At 40.1% G+C, this 15,769-nt stretch overlaps 1 protein-coding gene across 4 annotated transcripts in view; it reads right to left on the reverse strand.

Moving 5' to 3' along the window:
* The window catches only part of sim1a (SIM bHLH transcription factor 1a), a 106,377-nt gene that overhangs the window by 55,819 nt on the left and 34,789 nt on the right, over window positions 1-15,769 (reverse strand). For 3 of the 4 annotated variants that reach the window (XM_068026918.1, XM_068026923.1, XM_068026909.1), the window contains 7 exons: window positions 9,141-9,223; window positions 7,651-7,740; window positions 5,322-5,430; window positions 5,085-5,170; window positions 3,376-3,575; window positions 2,594-2,700; window positions 1,921-2,068 (listed from right to left, as the gene is read on the reverse strand). In XM_068026918.1, coding sequence (XP_067883019.1) covers window positions 1,921-2,068; window positions 2,594-2,700; window positions 3,376-3,575; window positions 5,085-5,170; window positions 5,322-5,430; window positions 7,651-7,740; window positions 9,141-9,223 — 823 coding nt within the window. Of the gene's footprint in view, window positions 1-1,920; window positions 2,069-2,593; window positions 2,701-3,375; window positions 3,576-5,084; window positions 5,171-5,321; window positions 5,431-7,650; window positions 7,741-9,140; window positions 9,224-10,793; window positions 11,734-15,769 lie in introns of those variants that run through there. The other variant, XM_068026927.1, reaches the window with a different exon arrangement.

The raw sequence follows: 15,769 nt of genomic DNA on the forward strand, positions 1-15,769 counted from the left end.
GCCTGGGGGACAGATGTCCCCAGTGGATTCTTGGAATAATCCAGATGCATAAAGGTTTAGTGCCACTGTGGTCTTCAGGGCCACTGGCATAGGGTGACTCCCATAGGTCGCAACATGTCCTACAGCACAGCACATAAGTTAGTGACAACTTTCCTGGAAAGGTGCAAATTTCACTGACAATGCCACTCGTACATTTGGAGGTAGCTGATCTGACTTCGGCACACTCTCTGGTGCAGGTGGGCCCTTCTTGGCATGACCGGCTGCTGTTGCTCTTGTTGTGGAGATTCATGGGTAGACACAGCTGCCTCTTGGCCCTTCCTCCATCAGAGGCATCGCATCATGCAACTGAGGTCCAAAAAGACAGGGTGTATGAGACCTATGCAAGATGACCAGTGGGCCTATAGAGTGCTATCGATACAGAGATGATCCTGCCCTGGCAACTGAGCTTTTGCTACTTCTCCCAGCAGAATCCCTGATGGCCCTCAATGCCCACCCTTGCTGATGGCCAACACTCTCCAGCACGATGGACAACTCATCTGATCTCATCCAACTGTTTCTTCACCAAATGCAGCCACCCAAATCCAAGCCCCACCCTCTTGCAGAGCTCCCGAGACCCCGCCCCGCCTTGCAGACCCCCGAGACCCCAAACCCACCTTGCAGAGCCCCCGAGACCCCGATCCCCACCCATAGCAGAGCACACAGCAACACAGTCCGAAAATGGCCTTCCTCTCTTCCCCTATGAAGTGCTGGACATGGCTGCCTACCCATCGCGGCACCGAAGCCTCACCTCATTGCCGCCAGCTTTTAATGGCCATGAGCCTGAAGGCATGTGAGTGCCACCCGCCATCCACTTAATCCCAAAGCACCCATTGAATTGCAAGGAATTAGATGCAAATGCATTGAAATTAACTGCTCAGCAATTTAAAATACATTCCCATTGCGTCAAGACGGCGATTCTGCCTTGATGCTTTCTCGCTGCAGACTAAATCAGGAACCAATGTCATGACGCAGGATTTCCGGGTTGATGGTTCCGATACGATTCTTTGTTACTCCCCAACCCCCTCGCCTCAAGATATCCTTTTTCAAAATTATTAAAATGAAGATACTGTGATATACTTGTCATGATTTCCCATACTTTTCAAGACAACTGCAGCGATTGCATTGTAATTGTGAGTCGCATCAATGACAGAGCACACTCACCAGCTCTGCTGACAGGTGATGTATGCACAATAACACAACAAAAACAGAATCAGACCATCCATTCCTCATAGATTTCATGGTGCATATCCATTCAAATATGTATAAAAGTTCTGAGTTCATCACACTTCAAAGTGTCACTCTTTGTCACATATGCAAAGCAGTCTTTACAAAAGAAAGCCTATCATCTTCTGGGGCTGCCAGTCGACAGGGAAATGGCCACAATCTAACTTATCTCAGGATTGTGTCTTAGAGAAATCACTTCAAAGTAACTGTCTATTTACAGCATTTAGGCATTGTGACCTTAAAGGGACAGGTTAAGTTAAACCCAGATGCACTTTATCAGCAGAAGAATGCATTGTACATTACATGGTATAATGCTCCTGTCATTATAAAACACAGTAATGCTTTGGTTGATATGCTAATTATTTCAAAATAACAGATAAACCAACAGTAATTTCAAGGCAGTCCTAGATACTCTCCAACCTATAAGGATATTTATAGCTCCAATCAGCCCAACATATATTCTATCATATTTTTGTTTGTTTGGGGAATGTAGCTTAACAATACACAAGATTTAAATATGATCATCCTGCCAACATCCTGTAGCATAGGTCCAAATTAGGTCCTTTTTAAGGTACATTTTGTTCTGGTGATGTAGCTTGCTTCATTGCCAGGGCACCTGTGTTTAAATAAATAATGAGGAGGTAAATGGTTACTCACGTGAGGACATAGTTGACACTAACGATGCAGTGCGGCCTGGAGGACCTGCTATTGTGGACTATTGTTGCGTAGCTCTGAACCCACACCCAGCCGCCATGCTTTGCAAGGAAGCGGTAATATTTTGTGGTTACCTGTCCTTTGACAAGCACTGCGTACAGAAAGGAAAGCTAATCAATATTTCATCTGATAATTCCTCCTTTTTCTCTATTCACTATTTATAAAAATAAGAAGCTTGCAATGTTGGAACACAAGGCACCTCTTGTTCTAGTGTTAAAATGTTACACCAAAAATTGCAAGCGTAACCTGTAATATATTTATAATTCTTCCAAGTTACACTCGAACAATCAAGATCCTGGTTTGATTCATGAAGGAAAGAACTTTGGCATCTTGGCCAGACGACTCAGGCCCAATTTGTTTATTCTACCCTGAGGCTGATTTTCTTTTAGCTTCCAAAGGACTGACCCTTTTTGGCACCGATCATTGCCAGCAAATTAGCAGAACATATTTTTGCCTTTGCAATATGCAAAACTGCTGCAACCTCAGATACCCAATTGCTTTGCTAAAAGAAAAAAAATGAATTTAAATTTCTCAGGTATGACCAAACAAGGCAATCCTTGTGCTCACATATTAATCAGTAATAACTTAATACTCTCACACATGAATAAGTACTTACACAAATGATGAGCACAGCGCAAGTGAAATGTATCACACCCATGGACATGGTGATAAAGAGTTTTTTCTATTAAATCCTGAGGTTCATAACCTGTCAGTTCAGCTACCCTGTATGAGAAAAACAGAAGACATGCACCAGCAGATATAAATGAACATGCTAAATCATTGTTAAACGCTTATCCCCTTGTATATATTTTACTGCATCACAAAATTAACTCCAACAACAATGGAAAATAAAGAATAAAGGAAGGTAAATAAATGAAGATAAAGTGCCTTTCACTTTGAACTCATCCATTCAAGTCTTGACTTTTGCAATATAACTCTTCATGATTTGGTGCACTGTTGGCCTACTCGGCAGTAAATATTGATAAATTGCACAAACTCATTTCTAATTCATAATTCCGAGAGTCCTACTTTAAAAAGGTCTACCCAGTATAAATATCATCTGCTGCCAAGAAGGATATGTTCTTGAGATTAGAGGTTCAAGCTGCTGGATGTTCCTAAGTATTTTCTGGTGATCTGCACAAATGCTAACCTACAATCAGTGGTGCATGAGATACCATTCACAAGTGGTCAGGACACATACTGATTTTCAAGATGTTACTGCAGCTAACTCGGCTGTGTTTGGGAGCTTCTACATAACTAAGAGCACTGTGCCCTTTGTAACCCAACTACAGCACTAATTCAGGTAATTTTGTACTTGCAATGGATAAAAAGTGAGTGAAAATCCATTGTTGACTCTCAGTTAAACCAAAAGGTTACTTGACAATATCATGATCTTACCTGGAGTCAAGAAATATAAGTTTCATATCAAGGCTGGCTCGAAACATAAACATATTGCTGTGCAGTTTGATTTCTGTCACAGCACTTGGGGGCAGTGAATGGCCAACTGCCACCAATCCAACATTCTGGTAACAACCATCAAAAGGAGACATGTCTAGGCTGTACTGGCGAATCTTTAGATAGCCACTGCAGTGGATAACCTGCAAGAGACAGATGGACTGTATTTTTATAGTGCGACTCACTGACACAATGGTAAAACACGAGTTGCCCCACCCTTGAGTTCTTGGCTAACTGTTTGTTAAATCAATGACTTTAGTCTGTGAGCCACAGTATGGGGAATTCTAAGTCTCATGTCTGCCTTCTTGGTTGCAAGTATCTCACAATGACCTCCTGAGGCTGTTTCAGTGTGGGAGCCACTCTGACTGTTGACTGCCCATCTAGCTTCATGGACCAGTTTAGTTTTAGGATTACTGAGGAAGCTAACATCCCAAGATAGTACAGCAGAAAGGAATTTAGTGGTATATTGTTGCCCCCTTCATTAATGCCTCCTCTAATTCTTTCACAACTGATCAGCCATCTTTTTCCGGACAGGACAGCTATTCTTTAAGCTTCTCTGTGGGTTCTAACATGTATGCAGTTTGGAGGTGCGAGATATACTTTCATCAAGAAAATAAACATTGTGTCATTTGTTCCCAGTGAGACACCAATACTTGTCAATCTGACTAAGATTTGACAAAACCACCAGAAATATTGCTCAGTGGATCAGAGTTCTGGACACCACTGAGTTTCTCATGTATGACACAAAGGTATAAAGCATATGCTTTCACTGCTATGGAGCTACATTTTATTACCAAGGCAGCTGACTAATCCACAATCAGCTTTGTTGTGGGCTCTTTTAGATACGCAGTGTACTTGTTAGATGACTTCGATATAAATTTCTTTCTGGATTTTACAGTGCGGAAAATATCAATTTATGTGAAATCCTCCAACGTATAACTTGAAGTGACTGAATACATGGGGTATGGTTGTGTAGCAGTTAAGGACTAGCAACCAAGAGATTGCAAATTCAAATCCTACCGTGTTATGTTGTTAAATAACTGTTGTAGCGCAAGAAAAAGTATCATGAAAGTTGCGACATTGTCATTAAAATCCCAACAGGTTTATGAATGTCCTTCAAGGAAGGGAACCTGCCAACCCCACTTGGTCCAGCCTACACATGGCTCCAGTCCCACACTACATTGGTTAACTCAATGCCCTAGGGCAACTAGTAATAGGTGATAAATGCTGTCTTGCCAGTATTACCCACATCCCAAACACAATTAAAGAAATTATTTCCCCAAATAAGTAAAACAAAACCAGCCATTTCACATTAATTCTTTGCTAGGATCGAAGTCCCATGTATGAAAATACAACTTTCTATTTTGTTGGCCTTTTGGGATCAAACAATTACTTTAAAAATTTCTCTATATTAAAGTAGTGCACATAAGTCCAGCCACAGCAATGTTTCCCAGGTGTGATGTATAATCCTTTTGCCGTATACACTCATGACTCTGAATAGCATTACAATATTGGGCATAATAAAAGATTATTTTCAAAATAATGTTCAATGTGTCTTTTTTTTAATTGTTAAAATTACTACCTATATAAAACAGGAAAAGAAAAACAGACACAGTCTTGATGTGATCACGCATTAAATGAGCAGAACTCACCTTGTAGCCACCACAGGTTAAGCCTGCATTCCTCTTTGCCAAGACACATTTCATCCTCACGAAAAAGGACCGTTCAATTTCATATTCTGTTAAAACACACCATAACAGTTTACAGTAGTATGGAGGTGGCAGGGTGGTGGGATTTGGGTGGGGGAGTATTGGTGATAGGGAACAAAAGCCGCCAAAAATGAGAAAGATAAGCATAAGTCAGAATGTAGTAGAATAAATTCGGTGTACCTTGAACAAAGTGAGAGTGATAGGGCTGATGAGCTGTTAGAACTGCAGTCATCTCATCATGGTCAGCTGGGTGGATGTACTCATAAATACTGTTTCCAGTCAGTTCTACCTGTTAACATCATGAACACTTTTAAACTTTGCATGAAAACAGTTCTCTAATGAAATAGATGCGTGTATTCACTCATGCACAATCATTTTGGGAAACTTAACAAGGAGAAATGGAAACCATTTACTTTTACACTACATCTGATAACTTTGAGTAATTTTAAAGAAGTCACTGTAAGTGTGCTGATTTTTTTATTCTTATTTATGATTGCTTGTATAGCCATGAATATTAATTGGCTTGGGGAAAAGAGGGAGACTTTGAAAGATATAGGAGTGGTGCAGTGATTAGCACTGCAGCCTCACAGCTCCAGCGACCTGGGTTCAGTTCTGGGTGGTTTGCAAGTTCTCCCTGTGACTGAGTGGGTTTCCGCCAGGTGCTCCGGTTTCTTCCCACAGCCAAAGACTTGCAGGTTGATAGGTAAATTGCCCCTCGTGTGGGGATGTGGTAGGGAGTATCGAATTAATGTAGGATTAGTATGAATGGGTGGTTGTTGGTCAGCACAGACTCAGTGGGCCGAAGGGCCTGTTTCAGTGCTGTATCTCTCTATGACTCTATATAGATTAACATTTTATTTCACAATGCTTTGTCAAGCTTTTAATAAACAAAAATGAAAAAAGAATCAGTAGAGAAACTTCAAAAATGTTTTAAAAAACGAAGTAAAAATTGAGTGTGTTTGTATATTGGTATGTTCTCCTTGCAATCTCACACAAATTTGCACATTTCATTTGTTTGTTATAATAGTCAAAAATTGCTAGTATTTTTTAGAGCTCACGTTTTGTAATCAACACAGTAAAGGTATTTTCCATATATTTTGACATTTATTCTTCCAGGCATAAAGGCATCCCCATTATAAAACTCTATGATATAAGCCCCTGGTATCCACAAGCAATGTATTACCCACTTGTCACATTAATACAACATTGTTGCCTTGTTCATGATTTTCAGGAACATTATCTGAACGATGATGTGGGCACAATTAATGAGGTCACTACTGAGAGATAGCTCCAGCTTTCTTAAAGTTGTGGTAGTTTTTTAAAAAAAGACTCTAATGATAAATAAGAATTATAATTGCTCAGCAAAAACAATGCACTTATCCTTCCTATCCCACAGTTAGGTGTTTTGATTTGATGTTGACTACCTATTTAGGCTTCATGTAAGCTAAAACATTATAGCAGTTGTGTTTGCGTGTTACTGCTTCAATCTCATCATTGCAATAAGACTATTATTAAGTGAATATTAAAGTGTAAAACAATTGTCCAATTATCTTATGATCTATGAATATTTTATTCGCAGCCTCTGCATATTCTTCCAGAGAGAAAGTTTCATCCATTTTGCAATGTATTTACTGCTTTGCAATAATTAAACAGCACTGAATCTTAAGACTTAAATTGGCATTGATTTTTGAAAACTGGCATATAATTATGTTGAAGTAATATACTGTGCTTTTGACTTACCAAAAATATGATGTATTTTAAGATTAAACTGCACATTTCTGTAGCAGATTTTAAACATATCACAATTTTACAAAACATGGCTAGATCACAGAACCACTGTCAATGCTCTGTTATAGATTAATGTGCATTACTTCACACATAATCCGGAGGAGGAATATTTAAGCCTGACTTGCTCAGATTTACCCCTAAAAACAAACAAGCAAAACATTATTTTGGCAAGCAAACTGTTACAATGGACCTTGTCTGCTTCACAGCAATGCTTTAGTCTTGGGTATATTTTAATGAGATTTTTGACAGTCTTGCCTGTCATTTTATTTTTATGAACTTTTGATTTTGATCGCAAAGAAAAGCAAGGAAGCATCAAAATTGGATATGTTTGAGCTCAGAACACATAACAGCGATCTAGGCCAGTCCTCACTGAATCAAATTTAAGCAGCATGCAATCTGTGGAAATGATTTCGAATGATGTGAGCACCCAATAGAAATACAATTAATATGTTTCATCTGAGAGATCAATCATGACTCCAGAATAGATAGGAGTCAGTGATCGAATGCATCAGTCAATTTCGGTCTTCATTATGTTCAGGCAGACATATTAAATACCTACATGTAAATAATATTGTTAAAAAGCCTACTTAATTTGCACGAGTTCATAGATGTTATTAAATAATCAAATGCAAATGATAAATGGCTGGATACTTTACAAATGCATACGTACACATTACAGGTACATACAGAGAAAAGGGGCAGGAGAGATTCCGTGTCCTACCTGTGACAGGCCCAAATGAACTGACGCTGTTTCAGAGATGTACATAATTTTCCCATCCGGAGCCACCACGAAGATGAAACCATCCAGGGTCTGGATGTTCAGAAACAACAACAACAAAAAATACATCACTGGCTGAACGCGTCGGCTCTGTCGAATACTCTATTTGCTTTGATTTCTACAATAAATATTTGCATCTTTCTTCATTCTTTGTCTATGGTTTTGCCTGTGTTTTATCTAGACAGCGGTGGAAAGTTCTCCGGAGAAACGCGCCCCGTCCCCGCATTATAATTAATTGCAGGGGGGAAAAGCATGAGTTTTACCAAGTCGTAGAACTAATCTGTCTGATTTACTGGGGGATTGTTTACGAAGATTGTTCGAACTTTTCGCCAGATTTTTAACCTCAACAAAGAACACGGGGCAGTGCACAAACCCGTCTTGAAATCTGCATCACTTGTTTCCTAATGGAGCTCATTATCTTGTTCACAGTGTTAAAACAAACAATGGTACTTTTCCTATTCACAATAAATTTATAGTGTTGTATATTTTGCACAAAGAATAATACACAATTGGGGACAGCTAATAGTGATTCGTGCATCTGGCATTGATTTTTTTTAATTGTTACAGTATCGAAGTATTGGAATGCTCACCTGGTTTATAGATGCCATTAGACTGCAAATAGTGAGGGAAACTATTATATTCTGTAGATAATGTGCCCTTGCGGTTCACTATCAGAAGGCCTCACACCCACCTTTTAACACCAGTGTACGTGGTAGTGTTTATATCACATTATTGGAAGTGGGAATCAGATCAGGAAAAAAATCGAAAAGTAATTCATTTAGATTTATTACCGGCTGAGGTTACTATGACTGAAATAGAAATTGTGTTTATTTTAAAGCACTCTTGGAATATAGTATTTAGTCTTCTTCTCGTTTGCGGGCCACAAAGAAAGATAACCAATCACTAACATTCTCTTAAAATCAAACTTGCATGAAATATATTCTAATAATAATAATGCTCGCAGTAGTATTTTTCCTCACTTGAGATATTTATTTTTTAAATCTTAAAGAGTAGCAATAAGCTAGCTTGTCTTTTAAGACAATACCAAGCGGTGTCGCGGGTTTTTCTCCCGCAGCCTGGCTGAAAACCGCGCCCGGTGCGGAGGCTGAAGAGTCCGCTTTCCAACAGAAAACGAACAAAAATTGTCATTGACCATCCGGGAGCAGGGGGCTGGGACATGAAGGCACAATAATGTCGCTAATCTGCGGCTTTTGCCGACATTACGGTGTGACGTCTGGTTTTAGCCTTACACCTGTTATACCTGTAAGGTATAAGTAGAAGGAGGTAGAGTCCCACCTTCCACATTTTTCCAACAATGTTTGTTTTTAGTACGAAGCATCTACAAAAAAAAGTTGCTTGTCGCAGACATGTACGCTTGAAGAGATGAGCAATTGATAAAGTGTGATGAACAATGAATGTTCCTGTGGATTTACCTGTAAAAGGTGAGATCCCAATTCTCGGCTGACATTATCCAAGTGACCAGTGCGACTGGGCTGGCCCCAGGCTTCTCCTAGTCCTAAAATATACGAAAATAGTAAGAAACTGTACAAGGGTTGAGGCAAAGTGGACGCCCCACAAGTTCCGCGCTTACCAGAGTGGGCCCGCAAGAGGCGAGAATCACGCATTACACAACCGCTAAAACTGAGCTAACGTATGAGCAGCTCAGGAGCAGGATTTATCTTGATATAATTCCTTCCATTTTATTTCCAGCAGTATTTTTGTGGGAGTGGGGAACCTCTGAGCTGGAATGTTTTATTGCACATTTGGCAATAATCAGTTAGTTTGAATTAATACGTTGAATGAATGTGGATCAATGGTAAAATGTTTAAACAAAAACTGAACTAGACCAATATTTCAATATAATATGGCGTAAGTATTCAAAATTATAAACAGCAAACCATAACTGTATTTAATATTTAACGTAACTATGTAAAATAGGGATTAGGGGACATCTTCAATGTATGTCTAGAGCTCAGAGTGGTATTTGAATAAATATTTGCTGTATTGTATTGACAGCGATTCCTTTTATTATATTTCATTCATGTTTGATGTGGGTTATCGAGGTCGAATGTGAAGATGTCTGATCAATGAGAAACATCGGCGTGCAATGTACAGATCTTCCCCTTCAGAAGGATCAGGCCTCACAAATACATAGCCACCGTCATTTATCAAGAAATACTCAAAATACTGTGCTGACGAATGAAAAAGCTTGGCATTTCTTACAAACGCGCACTTTAACGTTGGTTTGTGCACCCGTCATTTCTATGTAATAAACTGTCTTCCACACACAATGGTGTAAATAACCACTGGGAAGGTGGGAGAGGAAGTCAATTTTACATACTCTACGCCTTTAACAGATACTCAAATTAAATCAGGCCGTCATACAACGCACGGGCAGAAGAGCAAATTAGCGACTAGTAGCGCAGAGAGTGTCAGTCTGTGAACAGGTGTTGCTTTTCCGTAGACGTACTGCTTCGGGGTTTCTGGATGCTTCGATGCATTAAAATAGATCACGTTGTGATTGGGGCGCGCCCATAGTTAGCAGAGAAGGATTTCATTCGGAATCTGTATTGCAAAAAGAAAATTAGGTGCGAGTCGAAGGACGTCGCCAGGGCGCCTTGTAAATCTAGTTACTCCTGTGCAACTCTGATAAATAGAAGCACCGTGAATCAGTTGATGTGCTTTGTATTAAAGTCCCGTTTATTACCTCAACCGTCATTTTATCAGGCGAAGCTCCAAAAATATGAACAAACTGGAGACATTTCTTTATCGGCCTATTAATCCACGGTCAAGAAAATTCAAACTATTGAACAAAAAGCATGTAGAATCGAAAGACGCTGCAAAACTTGATTATATATATATGATTGGAATTAAACAGCGAACTCTTTATTTTCTCAGTCTTTGAACATTATTGTAGTTTTCACATTTATTCGAAGTAGTTTTCATTTTGTGAATTGAAATCTCGTTTTCAGGGATTAATTTTAGAACAATAAGGTTATATATATATAACTGTTAATACAGCATTCGCCTGTAATTATTTAATGAGAAAGCAGTGAACCAAACAACTGCTTCATCACCGGACTCACCAAACTCGTTTTGTTGCGGATGCGAAGTTCTCAGTTTCGATGTCATCTCTTCGCCATTTGACAAGACTGTCATCGAGGTTATTGCACGAACCTACCATGATTATTGTCTACTCCTCTCCACTGAAATCTTAAATCTGACCGATACTGCATATTGCTTTGCTTCCAACAAAGCATGGGGCAATCGATGTGTGTATTTCCTCGCTGTAATAAATATATTTTCCCTTCCTATCAGCCGAAGTTATTACGCTTTCTCGTGGAAAAGTATATAAGTGGCTTGGTCCCCAATGCGCTATCTCAGGAGACGCGATGCATCAAAACCTCTTTTGTGTGGACGATTCTCCACCCTGCTACCCGTTTATTCTTCAGATCTTCTGCGGGTTTTTTTTTTGCGAGGAAACTTGGCGATAAAGTAATTTTGTGTCCATGAGCTGGTTGTTAGTTGTTAGTTTGAAGATTCAGACCATGCACAAACAAAATGGAGATCTCGAAGTTACTGATCGGATTTTATTTTGAGTATAAACTTAACAGTCGGTGGTTGGAAGGCAAGGTTCAGCATTTCCAACCAGATTGTTTGACTGATGTGATGCAAATTGGACAAAAAAAAAATTCCAGTAAGCACTTGTGCTGCCAAACCCACACGGAGACTGAATTATAGACCCTTGTCTACAAAAGCGCACCCACACACCCATTTGTGAGAGACTGTTTCAGCCACAAAGCGACCATTATGAGTATTGTGCCTGTTCCCAGCGCATTATTTTGCTCGGAGGGTTAAACAAAGTCTATTCTGACTTTAGTAGATCCTGTTGTCCTTGTTTGGGATTATAACGAGATGAATGGGAGAGTTTACTTGCGCGGGTCGGTCAATAATTTCCACTAAAGTGTGAGAAAACCAAGAAACGGCGGTTGTCTTTCATGTGTATGAAATCTCCTTGCTCGCCGAGTGTTCCGGAGAGGGACGTGGTCACTTGTCGAAAACAAATGCTTTTAAAGACATGTGCGCCCCCGCCCCCCCCCCCCCCCCAAACAAAAAAAAGGTTTTCAAATAAATGCCCTTTGTTGTTGGAAAGTTCGTCCCCCCCCCCCCCCCCACCACCCCCCTCTACCTCCCCCCGCCCCCCACCTTCTCCCCCAAATTGCCTCAGAAAGTACAGCAGGTTTTCAAGGGTAAAGTAACTAGTATGATGAAATCAAATTGCGGGCGCATTTTAAAATATTGGTAATTGCCGATAATGGAATCCAAGCGCGCAAAAGGTGTTTTGCAAAACAAATCGTGTTTAAATAATCATTAATGTGAGCCCCATTTGTTTATTGTAGCTCTTTAATGCACTTGCCATTAGACACTATAAATAAAATATGCTTGGCATATTTTCCCAGCTGTGTCCATGGCTATTTGCAGGAGGGTGAGTCAAATTTCAGTTCTTGTCCAGATCAACTTTAAAAAGTGATTCTGCCTTTTTCGATGAGAATGGTGGTTGGCAGTGGGGCAGTGGGGCCCACTACATGAAAAGCCCACCTCCCGTTCATGCACTCACATTATTTTCTCTTTTGACAACCACCACAAAAAGCAAATGCCGTGTAATAAGTTCCCTTGTCCAAGAACATTGAAAAGCGACTCTAAGGAGTTGTTCTGAACAAGTAATCCAATGTAAATCATTTCCTAAACAGAACGAAATCCATTGAAATCACTGGAGGAATTAGTCTTGAGACTGGAGACTAAAGTTGTGATTTTTGCACTTGACCTACCGCCGAGAAGCGGCACGACCATCAGAACTGAGAGATCTTGCTTTTTTGTGAAGCGTTAGAATGGAAACAAGGGGAGGTGGGGGGGGGGGGGGGGGGGCGATGAAGATACTCTTGTAAGGTGAAGAGGCCTGAGATGAAACAAGCTTTTGTGCGTTGAAATATATAGCTGAAGCTTTCGGGAGGCGATTTTCCCAGCGAGAAGAGGCTATCAGCCATGCAGAGATATATAATCTACTTTGGAAGGATTCCTCGACCTCCTTCAAATTAGCCTTTCGGTGCTAAAAGACTTGATTTAATAAAAAATGTTTTAAAGTTATTGTATAGGTGAAAGTGACATTAAGCTATGGGGAACTGGTGGCTAAAATGGCTCCGATTTCAAGTGAAGACTCAGCACACACACGGGAGAGAAGGAAAAAAAAGTTTCTAAGAAACAATTCGCCGGCGGTATTGATGCAATGATGGGACCATTTCCATTTAAATACATCCTGACCCGGATTACCTCAATGGACTGGACGCTTGTGTTTTGTAATTTCCTGAAAATGAGATTTCGATTTATAAAACAAGAAACCAATTAGTAACCAAATGAAGCGAAGTAGATCCAGTAAAATTGACCAAATCCCAGAGGTGCCATTTAAGGCAGTTCTTGGCGAGTTAAAGCAATGGTTTCTAATCAGCCCTCCGCTCGGCTCGTTCTCCAGCGGCGCTTTCTGCTAGCCAAAAATGAAAACAATCGATCCAAGTTTCCCAGAATGAATCTCAAATTCCACATTATTAAAAAAATATATATTAACGTATAATTTAAAGCAGGTCTGAGAAGAATTTAGCAATCACCCATAATTCTAACTATTGTGCATATAATGTGCCTGTGTTTCTGAGGAGAATTAAAATCCATGCAATTGCACTTTCAGTAGTAGGCTTTCAGAATTTGGATGGGACTATTAATATATAGTACGTGCAACTGGTTTTAAAAGTATATGTGTGGTAATTGATATTAAAAGTGTGCATCGCTGCATCCATTTGTTTTTTGTTTCAAGTTAGTCTGGTAGTGATTATCATTAGACATAAGAGGACTATTAAGATCAGATTTCCTAAAGCAATTTCATTTTGTCATTGCTCTTTGTAAAGTTCCCGTCTCTGAACTGTTGGGATATAATTTTTAAAAAATCAATTGATTGTTACTTTTGCTCGCCACTTGATGTAAACTGAACATTCGAGACACCGCCGTTAAGAATAGAACCTGATTTACGGGATCCTGACCACGCTATTTATTGAAGCCTGTTTTGTTTCTGGAGAGCTTTAATTATATATTATTCAGAGACGGATACCCCTGTAGTGCATCACTCCTGTCAGTATAGTTTTAGAACAATACGCATTTTGTAGAAGAAGCTGATCAATTGAGCGTTTTGGATTACAATTTTTCCTTGTCCACTTTTATTGGAGAAAACAGAAAAGGAAGGACGGTGCATCCAACACAGTTTGAGACCAGGAATAGCGTGACTGAGATCAGCTAGCAGCAAAGATCCTCCGATCGCTACCTGGCCTATACCTGGGGACAGATCAATTGATTGGAACAATTCGCATCCGTATAGTTCTTGTGAACAATATTGAAAAAAACACACACGCGCGCTTAAATGTCAGTGATTTCATCGGGGTATAAAATAAAAATTCTAAACTCCTTTATAGAGAATGCGTTTAGGACTTCGCCACATCAATGCACAGAGGAAATCTTGTCCCGTTTTGTTCTTGCGCCTTCTTTGGTGAGATAAAAGCGAGCAGTTAGCACCTGCGTGTCACGGGGTTGGCAGGGGCATGGACAGGGCGAGGAAAGGTGCAGAACCCAATAATTTACTGAGTGCAACCTGCCACAGGTGAATTCTGTTCCTCAGCCCACCAACCCTGTGGTTCTTTGCTACACGCATCAGTCCGCAAATCAGCGAAGGTAAATCCAACTTGAACCTAGCCCCAAACATCAGCATCATGAAGAACAGGACATACCTCACAGACATGAAAATAATTTATTTATTACAAATCACAAAAATGTCATTATATTGAGGATCCCGTTCTCATTTATAAACAGGCAGGATAAAACCTTGTTAAGTGAGACTCTAGCAACCCGCTTCCCCTCCACGTGCACACACATCGATTAGATCAAATGCTTAACGTTAAGAAAATAAGTTAAAAACGAGCAACTGTGTTTGTCATATAGTGTGCATTGAATTGGAACCAGCATATTTTAATTACTTTAGTGTTGAATATCGCTGGTCGAGGTCTCCATTTCATTATATGTTTGTGTGCCTGTGTGAGTTTGTAAGGGGTGGGGGACCTCAGTCTGAGTTTCTCTGACTGTGATATTCAGCAGGTCTGGCAGTATCTGTGTAGAGAGAAACAGAGTTAACGTTTCAGGTCTGTGACCTTTCATCAGAACTGACTCTTGGGTTCTGCGTCTGTCTGTATGAGACCTAAATCTGTGCGGTATATATGGGAGCTGTGCGTGTTTGTGTATGTGGATGGGATCTGATTCGGTGTCTGAGTCTATGTGTACGGGATTTCACTGTCTGAGGCCTATTATGTATATATGGGTTTCCAGCCTGTCGGCCTAGATGCTCGGGGCGTCTGAAGGTCTTTAGGCTTGGAATGGAATCTGATAAAAGTTCCGCTGAAAGGGCATGTTATTTTGTCTCACTCTTCCTGTTTCTTTTTCTCTCATCAACAGAAAGGTTTTACCTTCTGAAGAACCATTCTCTATAGATTCTCCAGAATAACTGGAATCAGTATCCCCGGCTACAGTTTCCATATAGCAATTGCAAAGGTGCTGTTTCCACCTGGCTCTATCATTGGGACACTAATAAACGCCAGGAACGTTGGCATATTAAAAAAAAGTCACTAAGAATTTGAACAGCGTAAAATGTTGCCAGATGGAGATCTGTAAACTAGGTCCTGACAGTCAGTCCCTTTGCAAAAAAGATTCTAACCGCCAAGCTTCGTATTGTGTTTCACTCTAAAGTAATAAAGTTCTAAGGAAAGGTGGTACCGCGCGTTTAGCCTGTCCTCTATATTAATACTCTTTATAAATCACGATGGCATCTGTGGGCCCCACAATCAGCAGTAAACGTCAATTAAATTGTGGATTGATAAACACAATGATCTCTGAAGTCTTAAAGCAGTCGGTGACCCTTTAGCTCTCAGAAGAACGAAGTGTTAAATCAAAGAAAACACACCGGCTGAACGGGGGA

This window comes from Heterodontus francisci, chromosome 3 (genome assembly GCF_036365525.1).
Source record: "Heterodontus francisci isolate sHetFra1 chromosome 3, sHetFra1.hap1, whole genome shotgun sequence".
Classification (NCBI taxonomy): Eukaryota; Metazoa; Chordata; class Chondrichthyes; order Heterodontiformes; family Heterodontidae; genus Heterodontus; species Heterodontus francisci.